Here is a 27,442-nt window from a genome sequence, read left to right as displayed (position 1 = left end):
AAATCGATAAGAGAAATTTAAATTTTTATCTGTATCTGATTCCTGTACCTTATCCGATTCACAGAAAATCAGAAATGGAAATCTTTAATATCTCAGTAGTTTCTCCTTGACATTAATGAAATGAAATCAATAGAGTTGTTTTTCACCTCGGTAATCTCACCTTTAGGATTTTAGAAGAGATTTTAGCAATGTCTCAAACTGTGCTTAGATGGTACCAAAGTCTGTCAAAAATCAGAGGTCTCAATATGAACTCAAACATTTCTCATCAAATTCTTTCAAGTCTAAATGATCTGAGCTACTATCCACCTTCTTGAACAGATACATTTACTAGTGGTAGGGATTCTGATTCATCCCTGTAACTTGTTTAATTTGAATATTTTCATTTATTTGATTCATTTGAATCACTAGGCTCAGTTGAGATGAGCAAAATAGGTTCAAAACCAATTCCGGTGATCACCAAAAGATGCATTTCGGTTAGAAATGTGTCCAAGTGTGGCCCAACTTGCTCTGATGTCATACTGACGTATGTAAAAAAAAATGTGCCAGATGGCACAGTCAGGCACAGATGCTTTCCCCCGACTGCGCTGACAAAAAGCATGATGGGAAGTGACTTTCTGACGACACAGTGGTCGGTTTAATCAACCCTGATGTTTTATTCTCTTCTATTATGTTTGATTTAAACACTGACAGTGTGAGCTCTGTATGGGACAGATGATTGTTGACATTTAAATAACTGGTACTTTGGGTGTCTCGTTCATCATATTTATTTTCATATAAAAACAACAGAATTTAAATTATATTCAATGTATCACAACAAAGCACTGTCCATCTTGACTGCATTTACTGTATTTCACTCCTCAGTGAAATACAGACTGAAGGTGCCTTCATTTGAATCATTTGATTGGTTCACCAAAACAATTCATTCAACTAATAAAACGCCACTTCTTAGGGCTACATGAGAGAACAGAGACAGCTTTGAGAATGTGTGTTCGATTACTACCTCAGTAAAAAATGAGCTCCTGTCAAACTACTGAAAAATGTAGCTTAGTTAGTAGCATCAATAATTTGAGTTTTCCCCAACACTATTGATACCTAAATGAATCATAGCTGAGAATGCCATTAACTAGGGATGCACCGATACCATTTTTTTAGGACAGAGCACGAGTACCAATACTTTTTTCTAGTACTCGCCTATACCGATACCTATAATTTCTCTCTCTCTCTCTCTCTCTCTCTTTTTATTTTTTATTTTTTGGTGATGTTGCAGTTTTCCAAGCACAACACAGTGAGACTAATGAATGTAGGACAGCTTCTTTATTATTACTCTAGTGAAAAAAAGTAATAATTTTTATGTGCTTGTCACAAACTTAAAGAATAAAAAAATCACAGTGTCTAATAAACTTCAAAGGACATAATTACCAATATATATATATATATATATATATATATATATATATATATATATATATATATATATATATATATATATATATATATATATATATATAATATAATTATAATATTATACCACTATAATATTATATAATATAATTGTTGTTATATAAAAAGAAATGTACAAACAAATTACAAACAATACAACAAATACTATAGAGATACAAATTAAATAAACTTGTTTTTCAGATACAGTCATTTTATTTACCATTTATACATTTATTTAACATCTTTTGTTGTTTTATTAACATTAATGACAAATATAGGCTACGGTTCCTTTAAGACCGAATCCATGGATACTGACACATATCCTGTTTTCGACCAAATGTTTACATCCACTTAAGCCATAACCGACTGTATTTACGTGAGATACACCACGCGATGGACATTTTGACAACTATGTGTGCATTTGACCATTCAGGCACGAGGAGAACTGAGCGCGCGCTGTCTGAGAGAACTGGGATCGCGCGCAAGAAAGAGAGAGAGAGAGCGCTTCTGGTCTGAGTCATTAAGCATGATTCCGCCTATCCCACCTTCACTAATCGATAACGAATTGTGATTGAAAGCATGCAGTTCGCAATGTGTCTATTGTCATCATTAATTCTGAAGTATTTCCACACCTCTGAGACTGACATTGTTTCTGCTGCTGCCGCCAGTGTCTCTGTGCACGGGAAATTCTATCATGTATGTCACGTGAGGTATCAGTCTTTGGTATCAGGGTTATTTTTATGAGTATGAGTACAAGTACCTGAGCTTGGTATGGGGCTGATACCTATACTAGTATCAGTATCAGTGCATCCTTACCATTAACCCTCGGGTTTTAACCCTAAACACATCCCTCGGGTCTTTGGTGACCCGGGACGTCATTCTCTCCTCCTCATTCATTTTTTTAAAAGTTAGACCTTCTTAGTATTCCTCAAACAATTCATTATAAACAATATAACAAGAAAAAAATATGTATAAAAGAATGCCCGTTTTCCCAATTGTTTTTGTAAAAATTGTATATGGTTGCTAACGACCCGAGGTGTGTAACAGTGTAAATATTTTTTTAAATGAATGTTTGTTGACTAAATAAGCTCAATTCACCTTTATTCCACAAGGTGGCAATGTCTGATACACAATGATGTGACGTTTCACTCATAGTTATTGCAGGCACAAAACAGAAGAATAGGAAGAATCATTAGCAAAACTTGAAATGGCTCAGCGATTTACTGCAAGTACTGTGCGCAATCAATTTAGCAATCAAAAAATTTATTTTGAACGTTGAAAATGACACTTTTGAGAATATATTTGAGATCGTGAATATGAGCCAGATGCTGAATGTGATGATGGCATAAAACATCTGCTCAAACTGAACCCTTCTATGCTCCAAAACAAAATATGCTTTATTTTATTCTTCTGTAATTGTTACTCTAATATTTGGAGAGTTTTATATTATCCTGACAGGTAGAAGTCCGTCTGTGTTAGATATAGCTCTGGGTCGATAAGGACCCAAATATGTAAAAATGATTGGTGAAACATTCACGCATTTAAGGGTTAAATCTCATAGGAAAGAGCAACTTCCGAGCAATAAAGCATTCTAGGCAGGTACGGTTCTTCACGGTTTTGTGTTTAGAGGTAGTTCACGCTGGTCTTGGCATATTAAAGATCCAGCTGGCATAAAACTTACCTGCCCTTAACACTTTAGTGATGATACGAGAGCTTGAAAAGACAAAGCAAAATGAATAAGTAATAATATTCCAGCCGTTCAAAGACAAGGAGCATATTTTCAGGAGAGAGGAGGGCTGAATCTTTTCATCTCTTCACATCCTTTGAACTGTTTTAATCGGCACAGCTGAATGAGCTGTTTATATTCGACACGTATTGAATCTCAATTCTCGTTCGGTCTTCTCAGCTCTGCTCGGTTTTAATTTGAACTTTGACCCCAGGTCCAGCCAGACCGGCTCATTAATCCTGGGATCAAGTGCTGGGTCTGGCTTGTTTGTTTATGTGAACCGAGTGAACCATCTTGCGTTATTAGTGAGATGATGCTCAATGCTTGAGGTCATTGATTCACGGTCAAAGATCCGTTTGTATGTTTCCACCAGCATCCAGTCAACATTTCATCAAAAAATCAATAATGAAATCAATGACTCACAGGAATTACTGTAGCTAGTCACATGTTTTGCAAACCTTAGGGTATTAGCTTAAATACTTTAAGGGTTAGTTCACCCAAAAATGAAATGAAAATTATCTCATGATTTACTTTTCCTCAAACCATCCTAGTTGTATAAGTCTATCTTCTTTCAGACAAACACAACTGGAGTTATATAAAAAAAAAAAAAAAAAATATCCTGGCTCTTCCAAGCTTTGCAATGGGAGTGAATGGAGCTCCTGATTTTGAAGTCCAAAAAAGTGCATATTGTGAGTTCATAACGTGCAATTGTGAGTTTATGACTCGCAATTTTGACTTTATTTATTGTGAGTTTATATCTCACAATTCTGAGGGGAAAAAAGCCAGAATTGTGAGATAAAAAGTCACAATTACCTTTTTTAGTTTTTAAATAGTGGCAGAAACAAGCTTCCATTGTCATCTTTTAAATCACCTGATTTCTGTTTATATATATATTGGTGTGTACAATGCTTAATCAAGTGAATAATGGGTTTGTTTATGTAAATATATATACGCCCATCCATTCACAGCACCAAGACTCGGGGGGGGGGAAGAGTCAGAGCAATCGATGTAGGCTACTCATCATTCCACAGGCCAAGCTCCCACAAACCCCCTGTTCCTCCATCCAATACCTCAGCAGTCAATCTCAGGTTGGCTGAACGTGTCAGTAAATCTGAATGTGTTGTTATCCCATTCATGTTTATGGCTGATTAACTTTTGTGAACGAATCAAAGAGCATCTCTTTCCGTGTGTAGAGAAGTTTACCTCTGCTGGAATGAGGATATAATGACCTAATAAATGGAACATTCAGAAGAAGCATAAACCAGACTCGGATAATCATTTTGCCCTCAAGAGGCTATTGATTTAGCTCAAGGTGAATTCATGGTGTTGTTATTGCCATTGCGAGCATTTTCACACATGTTGTTAGAGTGTTTGCTATTTCTTATTCTAGGTTTATAAAGATTGAAAAGCAGCTGGTAGTCTTTTTTGCTTTTCTGCTGCAAAACAAATACAGAGAGCATCACAAAATGAATCAGACTGAATCATTCATTGTGATCATTCACTGGTCGGTAAACAAAAGAAACTTATGCTCTGTTCCAAAACCTAGTGAGCTGTCTGACTAGGCAGCATTTTAAGTCATCATAGGAGCACTGTTCAAAAATGCAACATAATTATGCTGCCTTGTAAGACAGTGGTTTTACTTCAGTAATAAGATATTACATGATTACCCAATTCAGTATAAAAAATGTTCATCATAAAAAAGTAAAACAGTGAAATATTAAAATGAAATATTCAGGGAAGTGGTGTAATCTAGCAGCTGTGCACAGGACATCTTAGCCATCTTAGCCAGGGTCTGAAATTTTTACTCACCAAGTGTATGAAATGTTGATGTTGAAAGTGTTGAAATGTTGTTTTGTAAAATTATTATTATTAAATACTCATTTTTTATTTTTATTTTTTTTATTTTATTATAGTTTTTCTCAATGGATTTGATCCATTCAGCTGTAGTTACACAAATACATGAATGGAAAATTTCTTTAATTGTGTTTTTTAAAGTTATTTAATGATGGTAACACTTTACAGTAAGGTTCATTAGTTAAAGGGTTAGTTCACCCAAAAATGAAATTTCTGTCATTAATTACTCACCCTCATGTCGTTCCACACCCGTAAGACCTTTGTTCATCTTCAGAACACAAATGAAGATATTTTTGATAAAATGCAATGGCTCAGTGAGGCCTCTATTGACAGCAAGACAATTAACACTTCCCAATGTTTAAAACGCCCAGAATGCAAATAAAAACATATTTAAAACAGTTCATGTCACTACAGTGGTTCAAAAAAAATAAATAATGACTTTATTCAACAATATCTAGTGATGGGTGATTTCAAAACACTGCTTCATGAAGCTTCAAGGCTTTACGAATCTTTTGTTTTGAATCAGTGGTTCGGAGCTTGTATCAAACTGCCAAAGTCATGTGAACTATTGAAATTTTGAAACGTTTATGATGTAAAAAAGCCTCGTTTACTGAAATCACGTGACTTTGGCAGTTGATACATGCTCCGAACTACAGATTAATGACTGAAATTTCATTTTTGGGTGAACTAACCCTTATGCCTGGTTTTAAAATCCTATCCAATTGTAAAATCTGGTTGCAGCACACACTTCAGGAGAATCTTTGCAGATTTTCTTCCCTCAAATCTTAAACATGCTCACACTACAAGATTTGAAATTCGCGGAGCATCACACACTACAAAATGTTATTAAGATTATCTGCCAGAGGAAGCGCGTCACGTGATCTACGCAGCAGATCGAAAGCGGATGTAAACAAAATGGATAGACTGAAACACGGAACTGTAGCAATAATAATCGTTTGTTGTGAGAAAACACAAAAGCAGAAGAATAAACGAGTGTGGATGAAAAAATGGTTGAAGAGACGGGCTCAACGTGGATTGTCAGTTCTTCAGCGAGAAATGGAGGTAAAATTGACCTTTTATTACTATCGTAGTGTGCTAGAATGTTTACCGTTATAACATTGCCTGCCTACTGTAGTTCAAAAGCGCTAGTGTCACCTTTTACATTGTAGATTCCTTGATCTTGGTTTCGCGGTCGCCATTTCGAAATGTCTGTCACTTCCGTCGCGTCGTATACTTGTTTCCTATTGGCTATTGTGACAGTACTGATGTTATTCTTGCTCATCCCGATAAATATCAAACATGTTTGATATGATCGGGGTGAGCCCGATTTGTGTGAGATCAGGGGCCGTATTCACAAAACATCTTAAGGCTAAAAGTAGCTCCTAACTTACCGATTTAGGAGAAACTCTTAAAAATAATGGGCGTGTCAGTCCTAATTTTAGGAGTCCTAAATTTTTGCTCTAAGAGAATTTCACAAAGCATTTTAGCACTAAAACTAGCTCCTAAATCTGTGAAATGTTAGGAGTAGTCAAGAGGACTCCTAAGTCACTAAGACCAAATCACAAACAGTCCTAATCCACCCAAAGACACTGAACAGTGAACACCATTGAGGCAATAGCGATAGAGCCTTGGGTGCTCAACCTTTTCTTTATAAATGCAATATATTTTGATTTATAGATTTGAATCTATGATGAGACGCCAAAAATAAATCTTTAACAAATAAATAAATATTGTCTGATTACCTGGGGCAATGGTTTTCATGAGTTCACATTTACAAACGATTGAATAGAGTAATATATGTATATTTTGGAATATATACATTTTTATTAAAACATTTATTTGAATAGTGCAACATTTGTATTTTAAAACCTTTATTTTAATATGGGAATATGACACTTCATTCTACAATATTTCTATGATTAAATCACTGACTCCTCCCCATCAGCCAATCACTGTGTGTTTACTCCTTAGCAACGAGGTCAACCCCGCCCTTACTCTTAGCTTAAGACTTCAGTCTATTCCTTAGTAAAAGTTGGTCTCAGCAGCTTTGTGAATAGGTTTTAAGAGAAAACTCTTAGCTAAGAACTTTTACTGCTATTTAGGAGAACTCTTAGTGGTAAGATAAAATGTTTTGTGAATACGGCCCCAGATCGGTAGGTGCAAGACTTTACCTGTGAACGTCTCTCATTACCAGATAATCTGCGCCGAACATCGGAACCGATCGAGGTCGTGGACAAGATTTTTTCTCCGATTGTCGGGAGGGGAAAATCGGGCATAAATCGGCCTAAAACTCCTGTAGTGTGAGCCAGGCATTAGTTAACTACATTAGTTAACATGAACTAATAACGAACTGCACTTCTACAGCATTTATTAATATTTGTTAATGTTAATTTCAACATTTACTAATACATTATTAAAATCTTAACATTAGTCAGTGCACTGTGAACTTACATGAACAAACAAAGAACAACTGTATTTTCATTAACTAATGTTAACAAAGATTAGTAAATACAGTAACAAATGTATTGCTCATGGTTAGTTCATGTTAGTTAATACATTAACTAATCAAACATATTTTAAAGTGTCACCGACAAGTTTATTTGTATAAACCCCCCAAAACAAAATAAGTAAGGTAAATACATAAATCCAATCATTGTATCAATTGCCTCTCGTTTACATCTGGCCAAAGATTTTCATCAGCATCACAGCATATATTTTCACGAGTCATGCATCGTGGGAAAAAAAGCTGTGAATGCTGGATCGATCCTTGTGCCTCAACTTCTCCAGGCCTCTTCCATCACTTGGAGAAGACTTTATTGGTTGTAAGAGTTGTGGTCATACACTTTCCATCTAATATGCTGGAAGGAACACCATCCTTAAACCACTCTTGCACCAGTGCTGAATGGTGAAAGTGGACATTGTTCCACACAACTACACAATTTTGCTCAATTTGCTCCTGATCACCCTGCGGAAAGTAGATTTCATTGAGGGAGTTTAAAAAATGTAGGAGCCTTTCTGTGTTGTGCGGCCCCAAGACAATGGTGTGTGCCAGAACACCAATGGATTGCAGCATTTGTTGTCCAGGGAAATTGACTGTGGCACAATGTTTATATTGGGCTGAACTCTCTCTCCAGAAAATTTGGAATAAACCACTCGATTCATATGGATTCGTTTTCTGATCTCAGAATGCACTCCAATCATTCATCATATATATCATTTCTTAATATCACATTGTCAGCTTAGCAACATGCTAACACCAAACTCGAGTTCCAGTGCTCTTCATATTTGACGTGTGGAGGTGCCACCTATGTAGGGCGTTCCAAATCATTCCGTTAGGTTCCCTTTCAGTTAGAATGCATCCTTAGAAGGCAGCTGCATATGTAGAGAGTAAACACCAAGGCAGTTCACTAGGTTTTGGTCTCACAGGATGAACGAAAAGCTGAAGGAAGGAGAGAGAGTGGTGAAGTCAAACAAAGAGGGCATTCCCTCAGACGCTGCCCGCGTTACGGATCGCTCTGCTGCATATGTGAATAATCTCATGTATATAAGAGCACTTCTTTATAAACCTCCCCCAGTCTCATTCCAGACGGACTCTCAACCCTTCCCCCGTCCCTCTGAGACCCGGCTGAGCCACTTTACATTCACTCAGACACACAGACCGCTAACAACACAACCGTCTAACCTCACAGAATAATGGCACCTGATAGCCACACACAATAGAAGCTGCGGTTTATAAAAGCTTTTTGTATGCCTTCCCAGCAGTCTTTCAACTCAGAGATTTCTCTATTTTTTTCCCTTTTTATCCTTGTTGGGAAGGCGCCAAGACGCTCACGTGGCATTGAGTAATTAGGGCAATTTTAGAGAGCGAGACAACCATTGTTTTAAAGATAGTCTTAATTGTTAGTGGCGTTTCTGGACTATAGTATTATTATTATTATTTCTTATAGTTGTATTATATTAAAACTGCTTATTTAGTAAAAAAAAAAAAAAAAAGAGAATTTTCAGCTAGTGAATGAATGAAGAAAATCTCATAGACTTACACTGAAGGAGGGACCAAGACTAGAATATCATAAAGATTTGAGGGTGAATGCTTCTGACTTGAGTCATTAAGCAAAATTTTGTTATAATTATTTATTATTATTATTAAATAACATATTAAAATATGAAATATTACTGTTGTAATAATACTATTTCACTGTTTCAACACTGTTTATGTTTTACTGTTTCAAACAATCAAGATATATTACAATATTAAAGGCCCACTGAATTGCAGCATTATTCAGTGTGTTGACGTAATTTCAGATGAAACAGGAAGACAGGACTGGACATAACGAACAGCTCCACCCCTTTTTTAAAATGACCAATAGCGTTTTGTTTATACCACAGCTCAGCCAGAGCCATTGGCCTGGTCCCAAATAGCACCCTAAACCTTCATGGTCTTCCTCTGAGTCCGCACTTTCGTAACGTAAATCCGCTTTGACTGCTGGGTAAAGTCTTCTCCGTAGCTCGCAGACTTGCGGGCTCAGCTGAAGTGCGCATCGAGGGCGCATAGCGCAAAGGGGGCACTTGTGAGCACCCTTCTAAACCTAAAATGATTAAATGGACATCCTACGGTCTCGTGGACTTAACAGACATGCGCACGCGGCAGCCATTGTAAGTCTACAAGACTGAAAGTGCGTAGAAGTGTGCCATTTGGGATTCAGCCATTAAATTCGGTAAAACCTCAGTTTCCTTCTAATCTATAACCGATTCTCCTCCTAATCTCCACTATATCGCTCTAAAATACAGCATTCTGTGCAGAAATCAAATGGGTCTGATACCTTTTGTGGTCTACGCCCACTCTGCGGATATGATCCGCTCTGTGCTCTCGCGTCTCTGGACCAGAGCAGACTGTGCTCGCGCTGCGGCAGTTCATGTGACACTAACGCGAAAACCGACTTCATTCGCATCAATGGAAAGCATATTTACACTATCTGTAAATATAGTGCACTATGTGCCGTTCATTATTTAGAGACTAGTAAATGTGTAAGCAAATGACCAATTTCAGCTGCAGCTTCAGCATCTGTTTATAGTGTAGGAGGGGCGGGACTTTAGATTCTAGAAGCTGAAGTTTGTGGAAAATCTGTGATCCATTTTAGCAAAAGTGAGACACTGTAAGTTTTAAATGCTTATTTCTCCTAAATGTGAATTTTGTCATTTGTTTTGGAACACACCAGAGTATTAATATAATTAAGGCTAACATATTCATACTTAAAGCTAAAAAACGTCAATTTTGATTTCAGGGGAACTTTAATATTTAGGTCTTAAATTCTACATCTTCAAACTTTAAACCATCAAGCTTTTATTTTGGCGAAGAAGCGCAGCAAGGCCTTTAAAGTTTCTAAACACTTTTTATTACAAACATGGTGGAAAGGTGAATGGTGAAACACTGGATTGTGAGCTGCTTGCGTGTAAATGAACACAGTTTTGCACTCTGAAACAGGCAGCACATTTATTTAATGAAATCGCAGACTTTGTGGTTTGATATTCGCAATGGCTAAGCCATAATGCGTTCCAATATTATTTTGATTACTCTGCATAGCAGTGCAGTAAAAAAACACTCCTGACACCTTAGCAACTGCAGAGCAACACTATAGTAACTACCTTCAAAACTGTAGCGTCGTGATGGGCAAGTTTTATACATGAAAACACAACTCAGAAAACTTCTAGTTTTGCATAAAAATTCAATGTTTTTCTATGTCTTTTCATACTTTCCCAGCAGTCTATCGATTCTGTGCAAAAACGGCATGCAAAATCTAGTCAGAGATGAATATCAATGCATTTTTCTCCCCCTTTTTTTATCCTCTTTGGGATCGTGCCCAGACAAGCATGCAACATTGTATAATTAGGGCAATTTTAGAGACGTGAGAGAGACAGACAGAGAGAGAGAATGACATTGTTTTTTAAGATGAGCAATAATTTCTACTTGTTTGTTTGATTGCCGTCGGGTGATTAGTCTGCATTTTTTTTTAAGCTTGTATTATATTTGTGAAACGGGAGAGAGAATAAAAAAAACTCAGAAAATGTCTCCAAGCATCTCTCTTCCAGCTCAGAGCTGAATAAACCACCCCTACATTAGACAGCTATTAATATAAATCTCGAAGCCCAGAACAGTCGCCACTTTTAAGCACTAAAGAACCGCCGAAGAACCCCCGGGCTCTCGCTTTGATCTCATTTATGAAAATCTGCAATATATCATTCATTCTGATATTTATCTGCATATAGGACAAAGTGCTGTTCTGCATTTGTTTGCTTCCGAAACTTTTTTTTTTTTTTTTTTAGATAAAAGCAAAATTTTTATTGCTGTATCATTATTTGTATTTCAAAATCAATTTTTAGGTCTTTGCTAAGTAAAACAACAGTTATTTGAGACAGTAAAAAATGCAATAGGTTATGTGTGCATTCATGTATTTCTAAGGCTGTGTTATGTTGTGAATAGTGTTGTAGTTTTGTGTATAATACTTCGCTCTCTGACTGAATGCACTTACTGTGTCCCCATGTTGTTTAGTGCAGCGAGCAGAGGAAATATCACTAGTTCTTTGAATGAAAAGAAAAAAAAAGGGCTCAGATAAAGGAGGACAACATATGAATATAATGAAGCAGGAACAGAAAGATTTGATTACTAGCCATCCTAACACTGGGCCCAATAAATGCAAGCACATTTACCCCCTGCCTAATGGACACTTTCATCTCAAAAGGGCTAGAGAGAGAAATATGCTCTTTCTGTAGTGAAACTGTAAAGAAAATGTGAAATGCACAATCCATTTCTGAGATTTTATAAAGACTTACAATGAATTATATACATATAATGAGACTAGCATTGAATTACAAGGTAGATGAGACAGATGATAACATTGGTCATTTTTGATGTTTCCCAGATCGAGTTACCACAGTGAAGACCGACATCTACGTCACCAGTTTTGGCCCTGTTTCAGACACCGATATGGTGAGTGGAATTCATTTTTTGCATATTATTTGTCACAGGTGGATGAATAGCATCACTGTCAACCTCTTGGACCAGCACTTTGCATGATTTTCAAGCCAAGGACCACCTACCTAGACAGTCTGGCCATCCACAGATTGTTTACCTGTATTGGGGTTTGTGAATCTGAAATCATTTACAGTACAATAAAAGATTGAAATGCAACTAAGTACATACACTGCTGTTCAAAAGTTTGAGGACAGAAAGATTTTTTCAATGCATCTGACAAAGTCTAAAGTCTCTTTTGCATTTATTTAATAAAAAATGTAGTAAAAAAAAGTAATATTAAGTAATAATACAAATTAAAACACCTGTTTTCAATTTGAATACATTTTAAAATGCAACTTATTCATATGATGCAAAGCTGAATTTTCAGCATTATTACTCCAGTCTTCAGTGTCACGTGATATACACCTAATATGCTGATTTGCTGCTCAAGAAACATTTCTGGTTATTATCAATGTTGAAAACAGTTATGTGGCTTCATATTTATTTCAGGATTCTTTGATGAATAGAAAGTTCAAAAGAACAACATTTATTTGAAATACAAATCTTTTGTAAAATTATAAATGTCTTTACAATCCCTTTTGAGCAATTTAATGTATCCTTGCTGAATAAAAGTATTGATATCTTTAAAAAAAAAAAATAAAATCCAGCATTCGCCTGTGCAAATGGTTAAAGGGGGTATCGCACACAGTTTCCGCCAATCGCATGTTAATCTTGAGTACCTATAGAGTATTAGTGCTTCCTTCATATCTCAGAAAAGTCTTTAGTTTTATCATATTTATAAAAGATACATACACTGTACCGAGTATTTCCGAAAACAGCTGAGCGCCTGGAGGTGTGCCGTGTGAGCGGAGCTAAAGAGTCACAAGTACGTGCAGCTTTTGTGTAGAGTTCGGCTGCAAGCTATCAATGGTCAGCTAAACAAATATATTTAAACACACACAATACACCATCGCATTATCCCTGGATAACTTTTGAATCACTATAATGAATATAGCGTATAATGAATGATGAATGATGGATTTTTGAATTCACTATGTTCGGCTATTGCCAACAAAACAGACATTTGAAGCAGTTTTACTCACGACCTGCAGTTCCGACTCATGACTGGGATCATTACCGCTGTGACCGCTCCAACTTTCAGTTTCAAACAATCTAAATCCAGCGTAGAACTGGGCCTTGTTTATGAAACCATGAGTGCCAATCCTGAGGGCTCGAGCAGCCACGGAAAAATATGAGATATTCTCCATTCATTTTAACCAATAAAAAAGTGATTGCAACTATCAGTTTCTATGGTTATTTTAATAAGAAATGTCGAGAATGCATCAATGTAAAGCACAAAGTGCCTGTACAAGGAATTCCGACCTTGTTGACATCACTCAGGCCGGTACTTGAAAAAAAGATCTTGAATCCTGTAAGGATTTTTTTGGCATAGAAATACTCCGTCATATGTCCGACTCGTGTTTTGAAACTTTGGCCATGCTTAGCATGAGAATCTAACTCTTTAGCAGTGTAAATAAGTCAGAATATATGAAATAGCATTATACCCCCCCTTTAACTTTGAATGTTATGGTCCATATTTCCATTTAGACAAAAGTGAAAAGAAAACTAGCTTAAACTTAAACTAGCTAAGCACATCGTTAAACTTAACGATCTAAGCACATGGTCTAAAGCACACGGCACAAGTGTAGTTTATTGATGGAAAAAATGGTCTGTGCACCTGGTGCATTGTCTAAAAAGGGTTGTCCTTGTTCTCTTAATGAGTAATGGGTGTGTTTTGGGCGTAACGTGCAATAAACCAATCATTCCCATTCCCTTTAAAAGCTAGTTGTGCTCGTGCCATAGTGGATTCACTATTTACATGGTGAAATTTGCAAGTGGAAAAACTAAACGCTTCTCTTGTGAGTAAATGGATCAGACCATCTACGGGAAAAGCCAGATTCCACCAAATCATTTTTATGTTTATGCACACAATAATAATCTTTTACATTGTAATCCTTTTGTTTGTAATATTTGGCATGTTTGTGTGCTGCCCTGTGTGTGTGTGTAATAAGCAGAGTGTACGTGCGTTGTGCACCCACATATAAGCGCATATTACTAACGCGCTCTTTAAATAACAAAACAAATATTGCGGTGTGTTCAGGCGCATTGTTGTCGCGTTACTATTTTGAGGCAACTGAAAACGTCTGCGCCATTGACCAACTGAAACCTGGTCTAAAGTCAATGGTGCAGACGTTTTCAGTTGCCTCAAAATAGTAACGCGCCACCAATGCGCCTGAACACACCTCGCTTTCAGACCAGCACGCAAATGTGCAAATGCATTGGCTATTTAAACAATGTGGCGCAGGACATGAAAATGATAACTGAAACTAGCAAAAAACACTTGCGTCGCAGGTGTATAATAGGGCCCTTTATAATAAGTATACAGTAACAAAGAACTTATAAATAATTTGCAAGCTATTATTTTATAGTTAAATAATAGTTTATAAACTGTAGTTAATACATTAATAGACTATATACAAATAGTGAGTTCTTCATTCATTGTCATTGTAATTTACAAAGTGTAAACTTTCTGGTTTAGCTTTCAACAAGCCAACTAGTTATAAAGTGTTACCCATTCTATTAAATTTAGCCATTCAATTTAATAATAATAACAACAACGACAATAATAACAAAAAATGTAAAAACATACTAATGAAATGAATAGAAGCCAGCCACTGAGATTGGAGCTATTTTTGTATGCATCAGATGATCCATAGACATGACTTATAATGTAGCTCAAACCGTAGAGCATGGCCAGGTCATGGGTTTGAATTCCAGAGAATGTGCCTTGAATGCAGTTATAAGTCTCTTTGCGTGAAAGCATCTGCCAAATGCATAAATGTGAATAACACAACAGCTGATCAGTCTTTTATCTAACTACTGCCTACAGAGGGGCACCATCTGTACAGGTGTCATTTTTCGAACAGCTCCACTGCTAATGCATTTAAGTCCACACATATCAAGCTGCGACAATGAGCACTGTTTGGATCTGTGTGGGAAAGCGGTCAGTGCTAAATAACCAGTGGTCCATAGTGACCCGGATGAGTTTCATATCCGACGGAACCGAGGCAGGAAATGAAAGGCTTTGCCACCTGACTGCATCTGTGACGCTCTGAATTGGTGCCTGTGACTCTGATGACTCACGCCGACACTTCTCAATGGATTCAGAGCTTCTTAATGGAGTTTTTGTTCTGAAGAGATAAAATATGACTCGTGTAAGCTGCTTTGAATATGAAGCACGTTAGCTGTGTGCTAACAATGGGGTGTGATTGTTCTCGCACATGATGTACGTTACACGCATTCTTAACAGCCCACCCTGGAGCTTCAAATGAACTTTAATCGAAAGCCATTAAATTAAATGAAACTTTGATTCAGCTGCAAACAAACTAACAAAGCAAATTAACAATCAACTCATGCAGCTGCACTAGTCTGGCTTTGCTTTCGTGTATTAGCTTGCTCATGCTTTTCATTACAGAAATGTATCTGCAAAATATCACAGTAGTGTTTAGGTCAACATATAAAAAATGCAATGTTTAAAGATAATGGTATTAATGAATCTCATCAATTTTATAATGAAAATGCAGTTTGATTTTTTTTTTTTTAAATAATCTATATGATGTCATTATTTAGAATTCTGTAGAAAAGGCAGATTTTTTTTTTTTTTTTACATTTTTTTACATTTGTTTTGACATAATTTCTTGTTTCCTTAAATATGTATAAAAACAGTGAAACAGTTTTGTTTTAAAATATTTAAAATAGTATAACATAATTCATTAATTTAAAGATATTAATTTGTTTTTATATATAATAATATTTAAAAAACGTCAGCAAAAGCCTAAAACAGGACATTGCAGGTGTTCTCTCTATTATGTAGACCAACATGACAATGGCTGCATCCCAAATCGCATACTTAAAAAAAAGGAAAACAGTATGTGACAAGAGTAGTATGCACTGTAAACCCTAATGCTCAAAATACTTAATTGGTTTGACAATTTATTTTAGTTAAATTAACTGGTATGAGTATTTAGAACTTTCTTTTTCTTTTGAGTTCACAGCACTGACATATTTCAAGTAAACTGAACTATTTCATTGTTTTGAGTTGTATGGACTCATTTCTTTTAATTTAGACAAACTTAAGTCTGAAACTGGACTGGGATTTCTATTTCCCATCATGCTTTGCCCATGGCACTAGAATGGGAGAGTAAATGCTAAAATTAAGTGTTTTATAATGATTTTTGCACAAGATTAATCGTGAGGGAGATTTAGTAGTGATTCATGTTTTGTTATGCTAACTTAGAAGAGTTTCTGTTAATGTGGGTTTTTGGAGAGTTACCATCATAGTGGCAAGTAGCGCATGCTGGTTGGTATGAGAGCAGGTAAGTGACATGTTTTAAGTTGCTGTACTCATTCAGTAAGTGTTATACCATGCTATTGTTAACATATTAGCAAATTAGCAAGTTGGCAGTTTTTGTATTTTCTTAGGGTTTACAGTGAAGTAAATAACTCGTTTGATTTGCAAGAACTCAAAATAAAAAAGTTATTTAACTACATATTTTATGTTAATTGTTATCAAAATGTATGAGTTAGCTAACTCAGTACTTCAAGTTAGGAACAATTAACATGCATGAGTACTACAAACTCAAAACTTGATAGTTCTGCTTAATTAAAACTGGGAACATCATAAAATTAGCTCAATTTTTTTTTTAGTAAGCCCAACTTATATGGGTTTACAGTGTGTCCAATTTCACAGTACTCATAAAAAAGTAGGCAAAAAGTCCCTGGATGACCTGCCAATACCAGCAAGATTCTGAAGCGTGCATACACTAGACATTTTTGACGCTTTTCCACTGCATGGGACGGCTCGGTATGGAATGGTACAGCTCGCTTAAGTAGTACACTGCAAAAAATGCTGTTATTACTTAGAATTTTTGTCTTGCTTTTAGTCAAAATATCTTAAAGTTCTTAAATCAAGAAGCATTTTCTTGACAAGTACAAATTATTTTCTTGTTTTCAGGAGAAATAAATCAAAATTGAGTACTTTTTTCCTTAAAACAAGCAAAATAATCTACCAATGGGGTAAGCAAAATAATCTTAGTCCAAACTGAAAACAAGATTATATAGCTTATTCTTGGTTTGAAATAAGATTATTTTGCTTACCCCATTGGCAGATTATTTTGCTTGTTTTAAGGAAAGACTTACTTAATTTTGACTTATTTTTCCTGAAAACAAGAAAATAATTTTTACTTGTCAAGAAAATGCATCTTGATTTAAGAACTTTAAGATATTTTGACTAGAAACAAGACAAAAAATCTAAGTAAGAACAGCATTTTTTGCAGTGTACCACCTCAGTGGAGGTTCCAAGCGTACCGTACCAATGCTAAATGTGACGTGTAAACACTGCAGATCACTGATTGGTCAGAGAGAATCGTCACTACCAGCGTCTTTGGATTTGAAACACGAGTCACCAAACCAGCTAGATTTAAATAGTCAGTAACAGCCATTGCAGTATCATTTGTTTGCAAAACGACTTGCTTTAAACCACCATTGCACACAACTTGAAAAAAGATATGGCTGTAACATGGTCAGTAGTTGAGGTGCAGACGAGGAGCAGATCCACGGCAATAGAGGCAGTGCAACTATGATCAGTATATAATCCCACCCATTTTGTAGCCACAGTGATCTTTGGGTTCTTCTTTACCTCTCTCACCAAGGCTCTAAACTGCAGTGGAAAAGCAAACTGAAAATTAAAGCGAGCCAAGCCGAGTAGTCCCACACAGTGGAAAAGGGGAGGATTTGTGACTGGCAGTGAAGTGATATATACAAAATGTATGCAACCAAAATTAATGCAAATACACATTTCTTGGGAATTTAGGACTTGGGATCTCTGTCAAACAGTGTAAGTTGCTTGCTATCTCTCATTTTGTTGAATTTCCTGTCTTCAGGATGGCAGTATCGCTGATATTTTGTTGGAAACTATGGATACCATGGTACATTTGTGCATGTGCTGTGCGTCCATGTGTCCACTCACCAGTGTCTCAGTGTGAGCGTCTCAACCCTCATCTCCTGTGTCTTTGAGATTAGACCCAGATGCTACACCTTCTGTTTCTCAGACCCAAGAAAGCATGCTGCTGTTCTTCTTTCTATCCCGCTGTCTCACACTTTCTGTCTGCTTCTTCTTCTGCTATCTACTCTTCCTTCTTTTTCCTCACTCTCCGCTTTTTGAGTCAATGAATGTACTACTAACTGTTCTTCTGTATTGAAACATACAATGCATGGCATTATCCATTGTATAGCGACGTCTTTGCTCTGCCTTCACACGTTAGCATGCTGACCCTGTCTCGCAGGAGGGAGAGCACATATAAGTCTTTGATATATTTTTTTCATTTTCAAAGACAAATTGTTCCATTTCTTTGCCTCTCCACATTTCCCCGGAGCTTATCATCCTCCTCTGCCACACCATCCTTCTCGCTTTTTTTCTTTTCAAGTGCTCTGACAGTTGAAGGCCATTTTTTTTCTCTCCTCTCCTTTTGAAATAGATTCCCTCTCTATGTACTTGCAGATAGTCCTTCCTCATTCTGCACACAAATCTTTGCACTATCAATTATTTAAAAGAACTCATTCTGCCTCACTGAATCATAGCTGTTCTCTGTATTACGCTTTCATTATGAATTCAACATGCAAATACACATATCAGCATCAGTGTCAGCTCTGCTCTGAAACCTGTTGACCTGCCCACCTAGACAGCATTTTAATTCCAGAAAAGGCAATTCCAAAATTTACTGCAACAAGTTGTTCATCCAAGTCCATCCAAATTCGTTCAAGATGGCAATCAGGAGAAGTGTTATATACAAGAGTGTTACAAAAGATTTCTATTTCTAATAAATGCTGTTGATTTGAATTTTCTATTCATCAAAGAATCCTGAAAAAAAATGTGTCAGTTTCCATAAAAATATTACAAATGTTAAATATATTAAAAATATTAACTGTTTTCAACATTTCAAATTGATATGAGAGCTACAACAAAACAAGAATGCTTATCAAAGAAAAAAAAAAAAATAATTGTCCCCCTCCACATGAAGCAATCATATGACTTCATAAGACTATACTGCATGTGTTGCTTGGTTGTCATGATACACCTTCATTGGTCATGCAATACTCTACCATACATTCTTTAATATCTCATTATTAAAATGAATACAATTTTGGAATGACATGAACATGAGTAAATTTGGGAACCATTCATAAAGCATCAGAATGCTGAGATACACCACCATTCATTTTTTAAAGAAATAATTTAGCCAGAATGCATTAATTGATCAAAAGTGTCAGTAAATACATTTTATATTGTTTCAAAAAATTATATTTCAAATAAATCTTGTTCTCTTGAAATTCACTATTCATCAGAGAATCCTTGTGGAAAAAAAAAAAAAAGTATAAAATATAATGGTTTCCACAAAATTCTTTTAGACTGATAATAATCAGAAATGTTTCTTGAGCAAGGAATGAGCATATTAGGATGATTTTTGAAAGATCATGTGACTGAAGACTGGAGTAATGATGAAAATTCAGCTTTGATCACAGGAATAAATTACATCTATGAAGCCATTTTGAGCAGAAGAGACTTCTTTCGAAAAAAAAAAAAAGAAAGAAACTTTGAATGATATATTTCATTCATTACCAAAATTTATTGATTATTACATTATATTTTAATTATGATTTTAGTTTTAATTATACATTTTAATTAAATAAATTAGAGTATTGTTAGAGTATTGGGGTGTTTCTTTTATGGGCTTCATGTGAATAATGCTTTTTTTCATCATGCTGTTTGATTGTTAATTTGCCATTGATTTGTTGTTTGAATAAAATGAAAAACACAGACAGCAGCAGGAATATTAGTCTGCTTTAAGAGCTAATGCACGGATCCGATATACTGATACACGTGAATTTTCTTTCTCAGCACTTAAGGCATAAGACTATGTTTATGAGGATACTTACCAAGACAGGCATTTTGACATAATTTAGTTTGAATATGTCAATTCAAGTGCAAGAAAACATGAAAGAGAACTCAATTCAGTATTTGTCCACTGTCTGCGATGTGGATTTCTGGGCACGCTTTGGATGTGTGCACGAATGATTTCACTTTAGATCGACACGCCACTAGCCCATCATCTTTCAGGTTTGTTCACGTTAATGTTCTCACAACATCGCATTGTTAGTATTCATAAAAATGTTACCGGCCAACTGCCGATTGACACCGTTTCATATACTCGCCATCTCCATTTATACTCGCAATTGGCTCTTGGCGAGTGTTATTTTAAGGCCCTGGTTTTTGCCTATGTAGAAAGGTATGTGTTTCCATTTCAAGAGCTATTGTATACACACTTTAAGAAAAGCCATTTATTCCTTTACAGTCGTCTGTAATGAATAATTCATGTCAATAATTCATAGAAATAGCTACAGTGGGTGCAGCGTACTCTAAAACATAAAATTTTGATTCTTTAGTTTGTAAATAGCTGGTAAACAAGTGACAGTGTCATTGGCTTGTTGTTTTGCGATTTCGCTTCAAGTCAGAGGTCACATTGTTATTGTCAAGAGCTTTGAGCTGTTTAGAAAAGCCTGTGGATTTAGTTTTCTGCACTGTGGGTTTGCAATGAAGGCCTGTCTCTTTCTCTATGTCTCAATGCCCTGTGGCCATGCTAACCCTTATCATTAGAGCTGACCCTGTTGGGAACCGTGTGACACTCCGGTAAACAGATGAGTGAAGAGACTTGTGGGTAATGAGCTGAAGAGGTTGGGTAGGTGTGACTGCTGAGCGTTAGCATGTTTGCAGTCAGGTTGACATCGGTTAGAGGGGGTTTATTAGAATATGTGAAGCAGTACCAGGGAGATTGTGTTTAAATTGTACGTGACACAACTTGCTTTGACAGAAGGATTCAGCAGAGTCAACTGCACAGCACGGTTTTCCAGGTGGCATCAGAAAACCAACTATTTCCAGAGGAAAACTGTAATGTTCAAAGGTTGCTTTTGAAGACTTAATTGATTTTAAGATTGATTTTTTTCTTTTTTTTTTCTTTCAAGTATCAGCATTGTCTGATATACTTTTCCTACACCTACTTCTGAGAAATGACACAACATACAGTAAAAGTATAGCTATAAAATTGATGTGGACAGAGTAGCTCAGATCATTTGGTCTTGGAATTGTTATTTTAATGTCATTGAAATACTATTTTAGTTTTGTATTATTATTATTTATATTATTATTTTTAATTACAGTACTTTTTATTTTTGTATATTCTGTTTACATTTTCATTTTAAAGTTTTAGTAGTTTTGTTGTTTTTGTTATTTTTATTAGTTCATTTTATTCAAGTTTTAGTATTTTAATTTTAGTAGATCAAGTTATACTAAATAAAAATGAGAAATGTTGCTTTGTCGACTAGCTAAAAAATAAATGTATGTTTTTTTTTTTTTTTTTTAGTTCTGTTATCATTTATTTTATGTTAAGTAACATTTTTTTATGGTTTTATGGTTTGCTTTAGCTAACTATAATAACTGTGTGTTGGATGAATATGATGTGTAATGTATGATATTAATTTTCCATCCTAAGTATTGCGGTCACAGATCAAAAAATAGTAAGTGTGAATCAAAAATGTAAAAACACGTAAAAACATATTGCACTAACTGAAAAAAACATAATGCGGAAATATCAGTCTCATTACTATTACAATTGTTTCTCCTAGACCGCATTGTGATTGAAATGGAGATCAAATGAAGACAAGTCTCATGCTCTTCATATGTGTTTTTCCTGAGGAAAAGACCTTAAACTGTGCTCAGATATGTCAGGATACCAACATCTGCCATCAAAATTCAAAGTTTGCATATATCTTTTTTGTTGGGCATCATTGTTGGCTTTTATGGCTCATAAAGTATGACTTAGAGTAGATTATAGAGTTCATACTCAAGGAGGACAAAACACCTCAGTTTTATTCAGCAAAAATATGCAGTTTAGTGCTGTTGCTGATATTGATATGGCCAAAACATAAGTTGAAATTATGTGAATGAGATCTTTATAATAGTATAGCAGACTTCTTACATAAAATGTATATACTGTAAATATCAGTTGTCACTCTATATCTCCCAATAATATGTCTTAGTAAGATATTTAAATGGTTAGATTTATGATCTAAGCTAGTTTTTATTGTGGGGGACAATACATTATGCAATGCAATACAATGATGACTGAGAGATATATAACTCCTCAAAAGCCTGATGTGTCATATTTGATACATACAGTCAAACCAAAAATTATTCAGACATGTTTGATATAATTTTACTGGTGGGTGCAGGACACTATAGTTCATTTATGTAAGTGAGGATAGCAAAATAAAGTAAACTGTGACATATTATACCCAAAAATTCTTCATACAGTGGACTACCAGTAAAACGGATAAAAAATTGGAATCAAAAATTATTCAGACACTTTGACATGACCATGTTTTGCTTAAGTGTTATCTGTCATAATTAAGATGATCTCATGCAGTTTAACTCTGAGATCTTGTCATATTTTATTACCTTTTTTTTAAGTGAATAAACTGTATTAATGAATTAAATGTTCAAGGTGTCTGAATAAATTTTGGTTTGACTGTACATTAACATGATTTTTCTAAAAAAACATCAAGTAAAGCTAAGCTGAAAATCTTGAAAATCTAATTTTGAAATATTACTAACAATATACAAAGTAATTATTTTGTTTACCTTATAAAAATCAATAAAGACACTTGGCCTAAAGGGGGACGTTTTATATAATTATTACTAAAAGGCCTTTTACTTTCTAAAAAAAGTATAAACTATCATTCAGACAACAGAAGTCATGTAGTAGATTGTGTACAGCAAAGCTTTGATATTGTTGATCATTTAGAGGCTTTAGAAATTTGAGTAGCATATATGATACAGTAGGCTTTATAGGGTTAAGAGATTTCATTTATGATTTTTCTTTCTTATGGGATCCATGATCTCTCTTTTTCTATCATGCTGCCTCTTCTTTATAATCATTAGTTTCTGTCAGCAGGTACAGTGACAGATATGACTTGTGGGTAGCACTGGGAATCTTAAACCAACATCATCCTCATGCAGGATGTCCGGCCGTGATGGATGAGGGTGAACCCGGGTGGTTCTGTATCCTGATAAACCCACTCTGCACTGAGCCTCTGGTGCTGCTTTATCTGGCCTAAACAAAGCCAAGATGCACACACACGCACACACATCAGTGCAGAAGGTCATCATGTCTATTAATGCTGTGTGCCTCTGAGCCATGGAGCAGACGGTATAGAATAGGAGGCAAGTGAGATAGAAGGACAACAAGGAAACTGGAGAGAGAGGTTAGAGATGGAGTAGTATTTGTTCGCCCCCTGTGCTGCCCTACGGCCCCAAGAGCCTCTGTATACTGCTGGGGTGAGATGAGGACAGCTTCAGCTTAACTGATATCTGATGCCACGCTGCGCTTACAAACGCACCCACATTTATGGTTAGGAATCCATTTAAAAAAAAAATAATAATAATACCGGGAATGTTTTCATGGCGTTAAAGACTTTTCAACTTTTCATTTTCATTAATGCTTTTTGAGAACAAAACTGAGCAATATTTAAATCTCTGAACAGAACAAAAGCAACAAACATTTAAACCTCTTAATAGAATATAAATATAAATCTCTGCAAACATATTGGTGGTATTTTGTGGTATTTTTATGCTTTAGTAAAATGACATACAGCACTTTTAAAGTAACTGGGCATGTTCATTTTTCCACCGATGTGGATAGAAGACAGAACAGACATACTCAGTTGTAGATTCAGTAGCGCCACAGCAAGTTAAGTAATGTTTTACATGAGCTGTGAGTTTGGAGTCTTAATTGAATGGGTTTAGAGAAGAGTGTGCACTGCTAAATAATACAAAGCGATAAGTAGACAACACATCTTTAATGAATCGGGCTACAGTCACTGCAGTGTTCTGATGGTGTCTGAGCAGTCATACAAATTCAGGCTTGTGTTGCAGTGCTTTTGTCTGTAATCTGGAACAAGATTACAATAACTCCTCATCCAGAACACTAGCACTTTTTTTTTTTTTTTTTAATCTGGAATGGTTTCTAGTGATGCTGTTTAATTATTAAAATGCAATTTTTCAGTTGAGAAGTGATTTTTATTAGGCATGCTTTCAGTCTACAAGTGTTGTGAGTTTAAAACTCCATCTGTTATTCTTAAAGGTGCCCTAGATTGTTTTTTTACAAGATGTAATATAAGTCCTAGGTGTCCCCTGAATGTGTCTGTGAAGTTTCAGCTCAAAATACCCCATAGATTTTTTAAAATTATTTTTTTTAACTGCCTATTTTGGGGCATCATTAACTATGCACAGGTTTTTCAGCACGGCCCCTTTAAGAGATGCGCTTCCTCTGCCACACGAGCTCTTAACTATATATACATCGCATAAACACAGTTCACACAGCTAATATAACCCTCAAATGGATCTTTACAAGATGTTCGACATGCATGCTGCATGCATGCTTCGAATTATGTGAGTAAAGTATTTATTTAGATGGTTACGTTTGATTCTGTGTTAGTTTGAGGCTGTGCTCTGTGGCTAACGGGCTAAAGCTAACATTACACACTGTTGGAGAGATTTATATGAAGTTGTTTATGTATTATACAGACTGCACGTGTTTAAAAATGAAAATAGCGACGGCTCTCGTCTCCGTGAATACAGTAAGAAACGATGGTAACTTTAACCACATTTAACAGTATATTAGCAACATGCTAACGAAACATTTAGAAAGACAATACAAATATCACTAAAAATATCATGTTATCATGGATCATGTCAGTTATTGTTGCTCCATCTGCCTTTTTTCGCTGTTGTTCTTGCTTGCTTACCTTGTCTGTGCACAGATCCAGACGTTAATACTGCCTTTCCTTGTCTAATGCGTCGAATGGGCTGGCATTATGCAAATATTGGGGTCATACATATTAATGATCCCGACTGTTACGTAACAGTCGGTGTTACGTTGAGATCCGAGTGTTTTCCGGAATTCTTTTAAACAAATGAGATTTACATAAGAAAGAGGAAGCAATGGAGTTTGAAACTCAGTGTATGTCTTTTCCATGTACTTGTAGCAAATTAGCTCAAAATAAATATGAATAATTAATCATAACTAGTTATAATTAATTATTAATATTTTAATCAGTCAATAAAATTAACTTAATGTAATAAAATTAATATTACAATCAATTAACCTGTTGTTCAATGAACACACAGTGTTAATTGTTTATTAACTAAGAAATGTTCATTTCCAGGTTATGGGAAATAACAATCTTATTCTACTAAAAGCCTGTAGTCAGGACCGACATGAATAGGGACTCCCGTACATGAGCGCAAAACACGGACAACCTTACGTGTGACATGAACAAGACTTTATTAACTAGACTAAACACTTAAACTACTCTAACATTCACACACATACATGCATACAGTTTACCAAGAGAGAGAGAGAAAGCAGAGTACAGGAAGCAAGAAGTTACAGCATTGTTGGACATTCAGCAGGTCAACAGCCTTGAGCAAACCATCAGTTTAGTTTTAACAGGCCCTTCTTTAAAAGGGGTAAGGATACTCAATGTATCCGATAATGAGACTAAGTTTGATACTTGCATGTCTCTCCAAGTTGAATTAAAACTGTCCTGATGCAATTTGTGGAGGCTCCTGTTGAATCTTTGCTGATATTTTCTTGACGAAAGAGAACCGGCTGGATTCAGAGGATCTTTGGTGAATGGAAGGTCTAGGCCGAGGCCTGGCACAAGCTTGGGGTTCCTTAGAAGCTTCTAGCTTCTTAAAGCATCATCTTGACGTCAGCATTCATCAGTAAAAGAGAAGAAGAGGAGGAAGAGCAGGAAGAGAAGAGTTTGATCTTGTGTTCAGTGAATATAAGAGGTGAAGAGGTCACACCCTCTTAAGGTGTCTGAGCCAATAAGGAGTTTCCCCCTCGGAGGGAAGTTTTACGAGTCTTTGTTCTATAGCAAGATATTAGCATAAGACACTGGATTGGATGAATGAGAAAAGAACCCTCTAAATTCTTATAATACTAATGTGTCACAGAGTTAGTAACATGTAACATAAATTACCAAATAGGAAATTAAAGTTGGAGTCCGTAGATACCAAACATGCTGCCAATGTGATCTCAGTCAACTATACATTTGCAACTATGGAACATTAATACCAAAATAGTTCAAAAGAGAGAATTAATACATAGAATAAAGCCTATAAAAGGAAAGTCGTGATATGGGAAAATTGGATACATGTTTATACATTTCCCAAGTGGTTATATAGAGAATACATAGGATTAAGAGAGTTTATTTGTCCCTCTCAGAAAGAATGAGTCACTGGTCTCTGCAAAATTGTTCCTGATCGTAAAAGGTCCAAGTATCTGTAACAGGACACCTAGTTCTTCCTGTAGTTTAGCTAGTTTGGGATGCTAGTTGCAGTTTTAGGGGGATGGGTTCACAGAGCTTTGATAAAGTGAGTTCATAGGTAATTCATTAACTATATTGAATCATTTTGTGTGCCTGATTAGTCCAGACGCTACACTGAACTCTTGTTATTCAACTATGCCAAGATAAATTCAATTTTTCATTCGAGGGCACCTTTAAACTGCTGTGTGGAACTGTTTTCAGTCTAAGTACTTGTTTCAGTCTACAATTGCTACTTTTAACTGTAATTTTATCATGTACAAGTGAATTGAGAACTGCTGCTGTTTTGTGAACTTAAGACTAGTGAGACAAGCTCATTTGTTTCTCAGCCTTGTCATTCCAACCCTTTATAACTCATGATATTTTTTTAAGAATATCTTGGATTCGATGTAATAAATTGTTTTTGTGTGTTTTTATTTTGTGTTTATACAGTGAGGACCAGTAGCTTTCTTAAAAGCACTAAAATTATCATTGATGCAATCACTACAATTCAAGAACCAGAAATGTTACATTTCTTACTATTCCAATCCTTACATTACCATTCAATAGTTTTTTTTTTTTTTTTTTTTTTTTTTTTTAAATAAAATAAATTTGTACTTTAATTCAGCAAGGATGCATTAACTAGATCAGAAAAAAACAACAACAACAACAACAAAAAAAAAAAACAGTAAAAACATTTATAATCTTATAAAATATTTCAGAAAATGCAATTTTTTTTAGTACACAGCAAAATCCCCAGAGTTAAATCAACTCTGCTTAGAGTACATATGGTCCCTCTCTAAATAGTGTTAAAGTAACACTCAAGTAGAGTTAAAGTCAGTTGTAGTTTTTGTTTCTCTCTTTTCTTC

General features: G+C 35.5%; 1 protein-coding gene across 1 annotated transcript in view; it reads left to right on the top strand.

Moving 5' to 3' along the window:
• LOC137018377 (gamma-aminobutyric acid receptor subunit alpha-2) overlaps nucleotides 1-27,442 on the top strand; it is an 84,109-nt gene that overhangs the window by 7,358 nt on the left and 49,309 nt on the right. Inside the window, exon 3 of the mRNA XM_067382994.1 lies at nucleotides 11,938-12,005. Within this exon, the coding sequence (XP_067239095.1) occupies nucleotides 11,938-12,005 (68 nt within the window). The remainder of the gene's footprint in view (nucleotides 1-11,937; nucleotides 12,006-27,442) is intronic.

The sequence above is a fragment of the Chanodichthys erythropterus genome, chromosome 1 (assembly GCF_024489055.1).
Source record: "Chanodichthys erythropterus isolate Z2021 chromosome 1, ASM2448905v1, whole genome shotgun sequence".
Taxonomy (NCBI): Eukaryota; Metazoa; Chordata; class Actinopteri; order Cypriniformes; family Xenocyprididae; genus Chanodichthys; species Chanodichthys erythropterus.
Note: the sequence above shows the minus strand (reverse complement) of the source record. Positions and strands in the feature narration are given on the sequence as shown.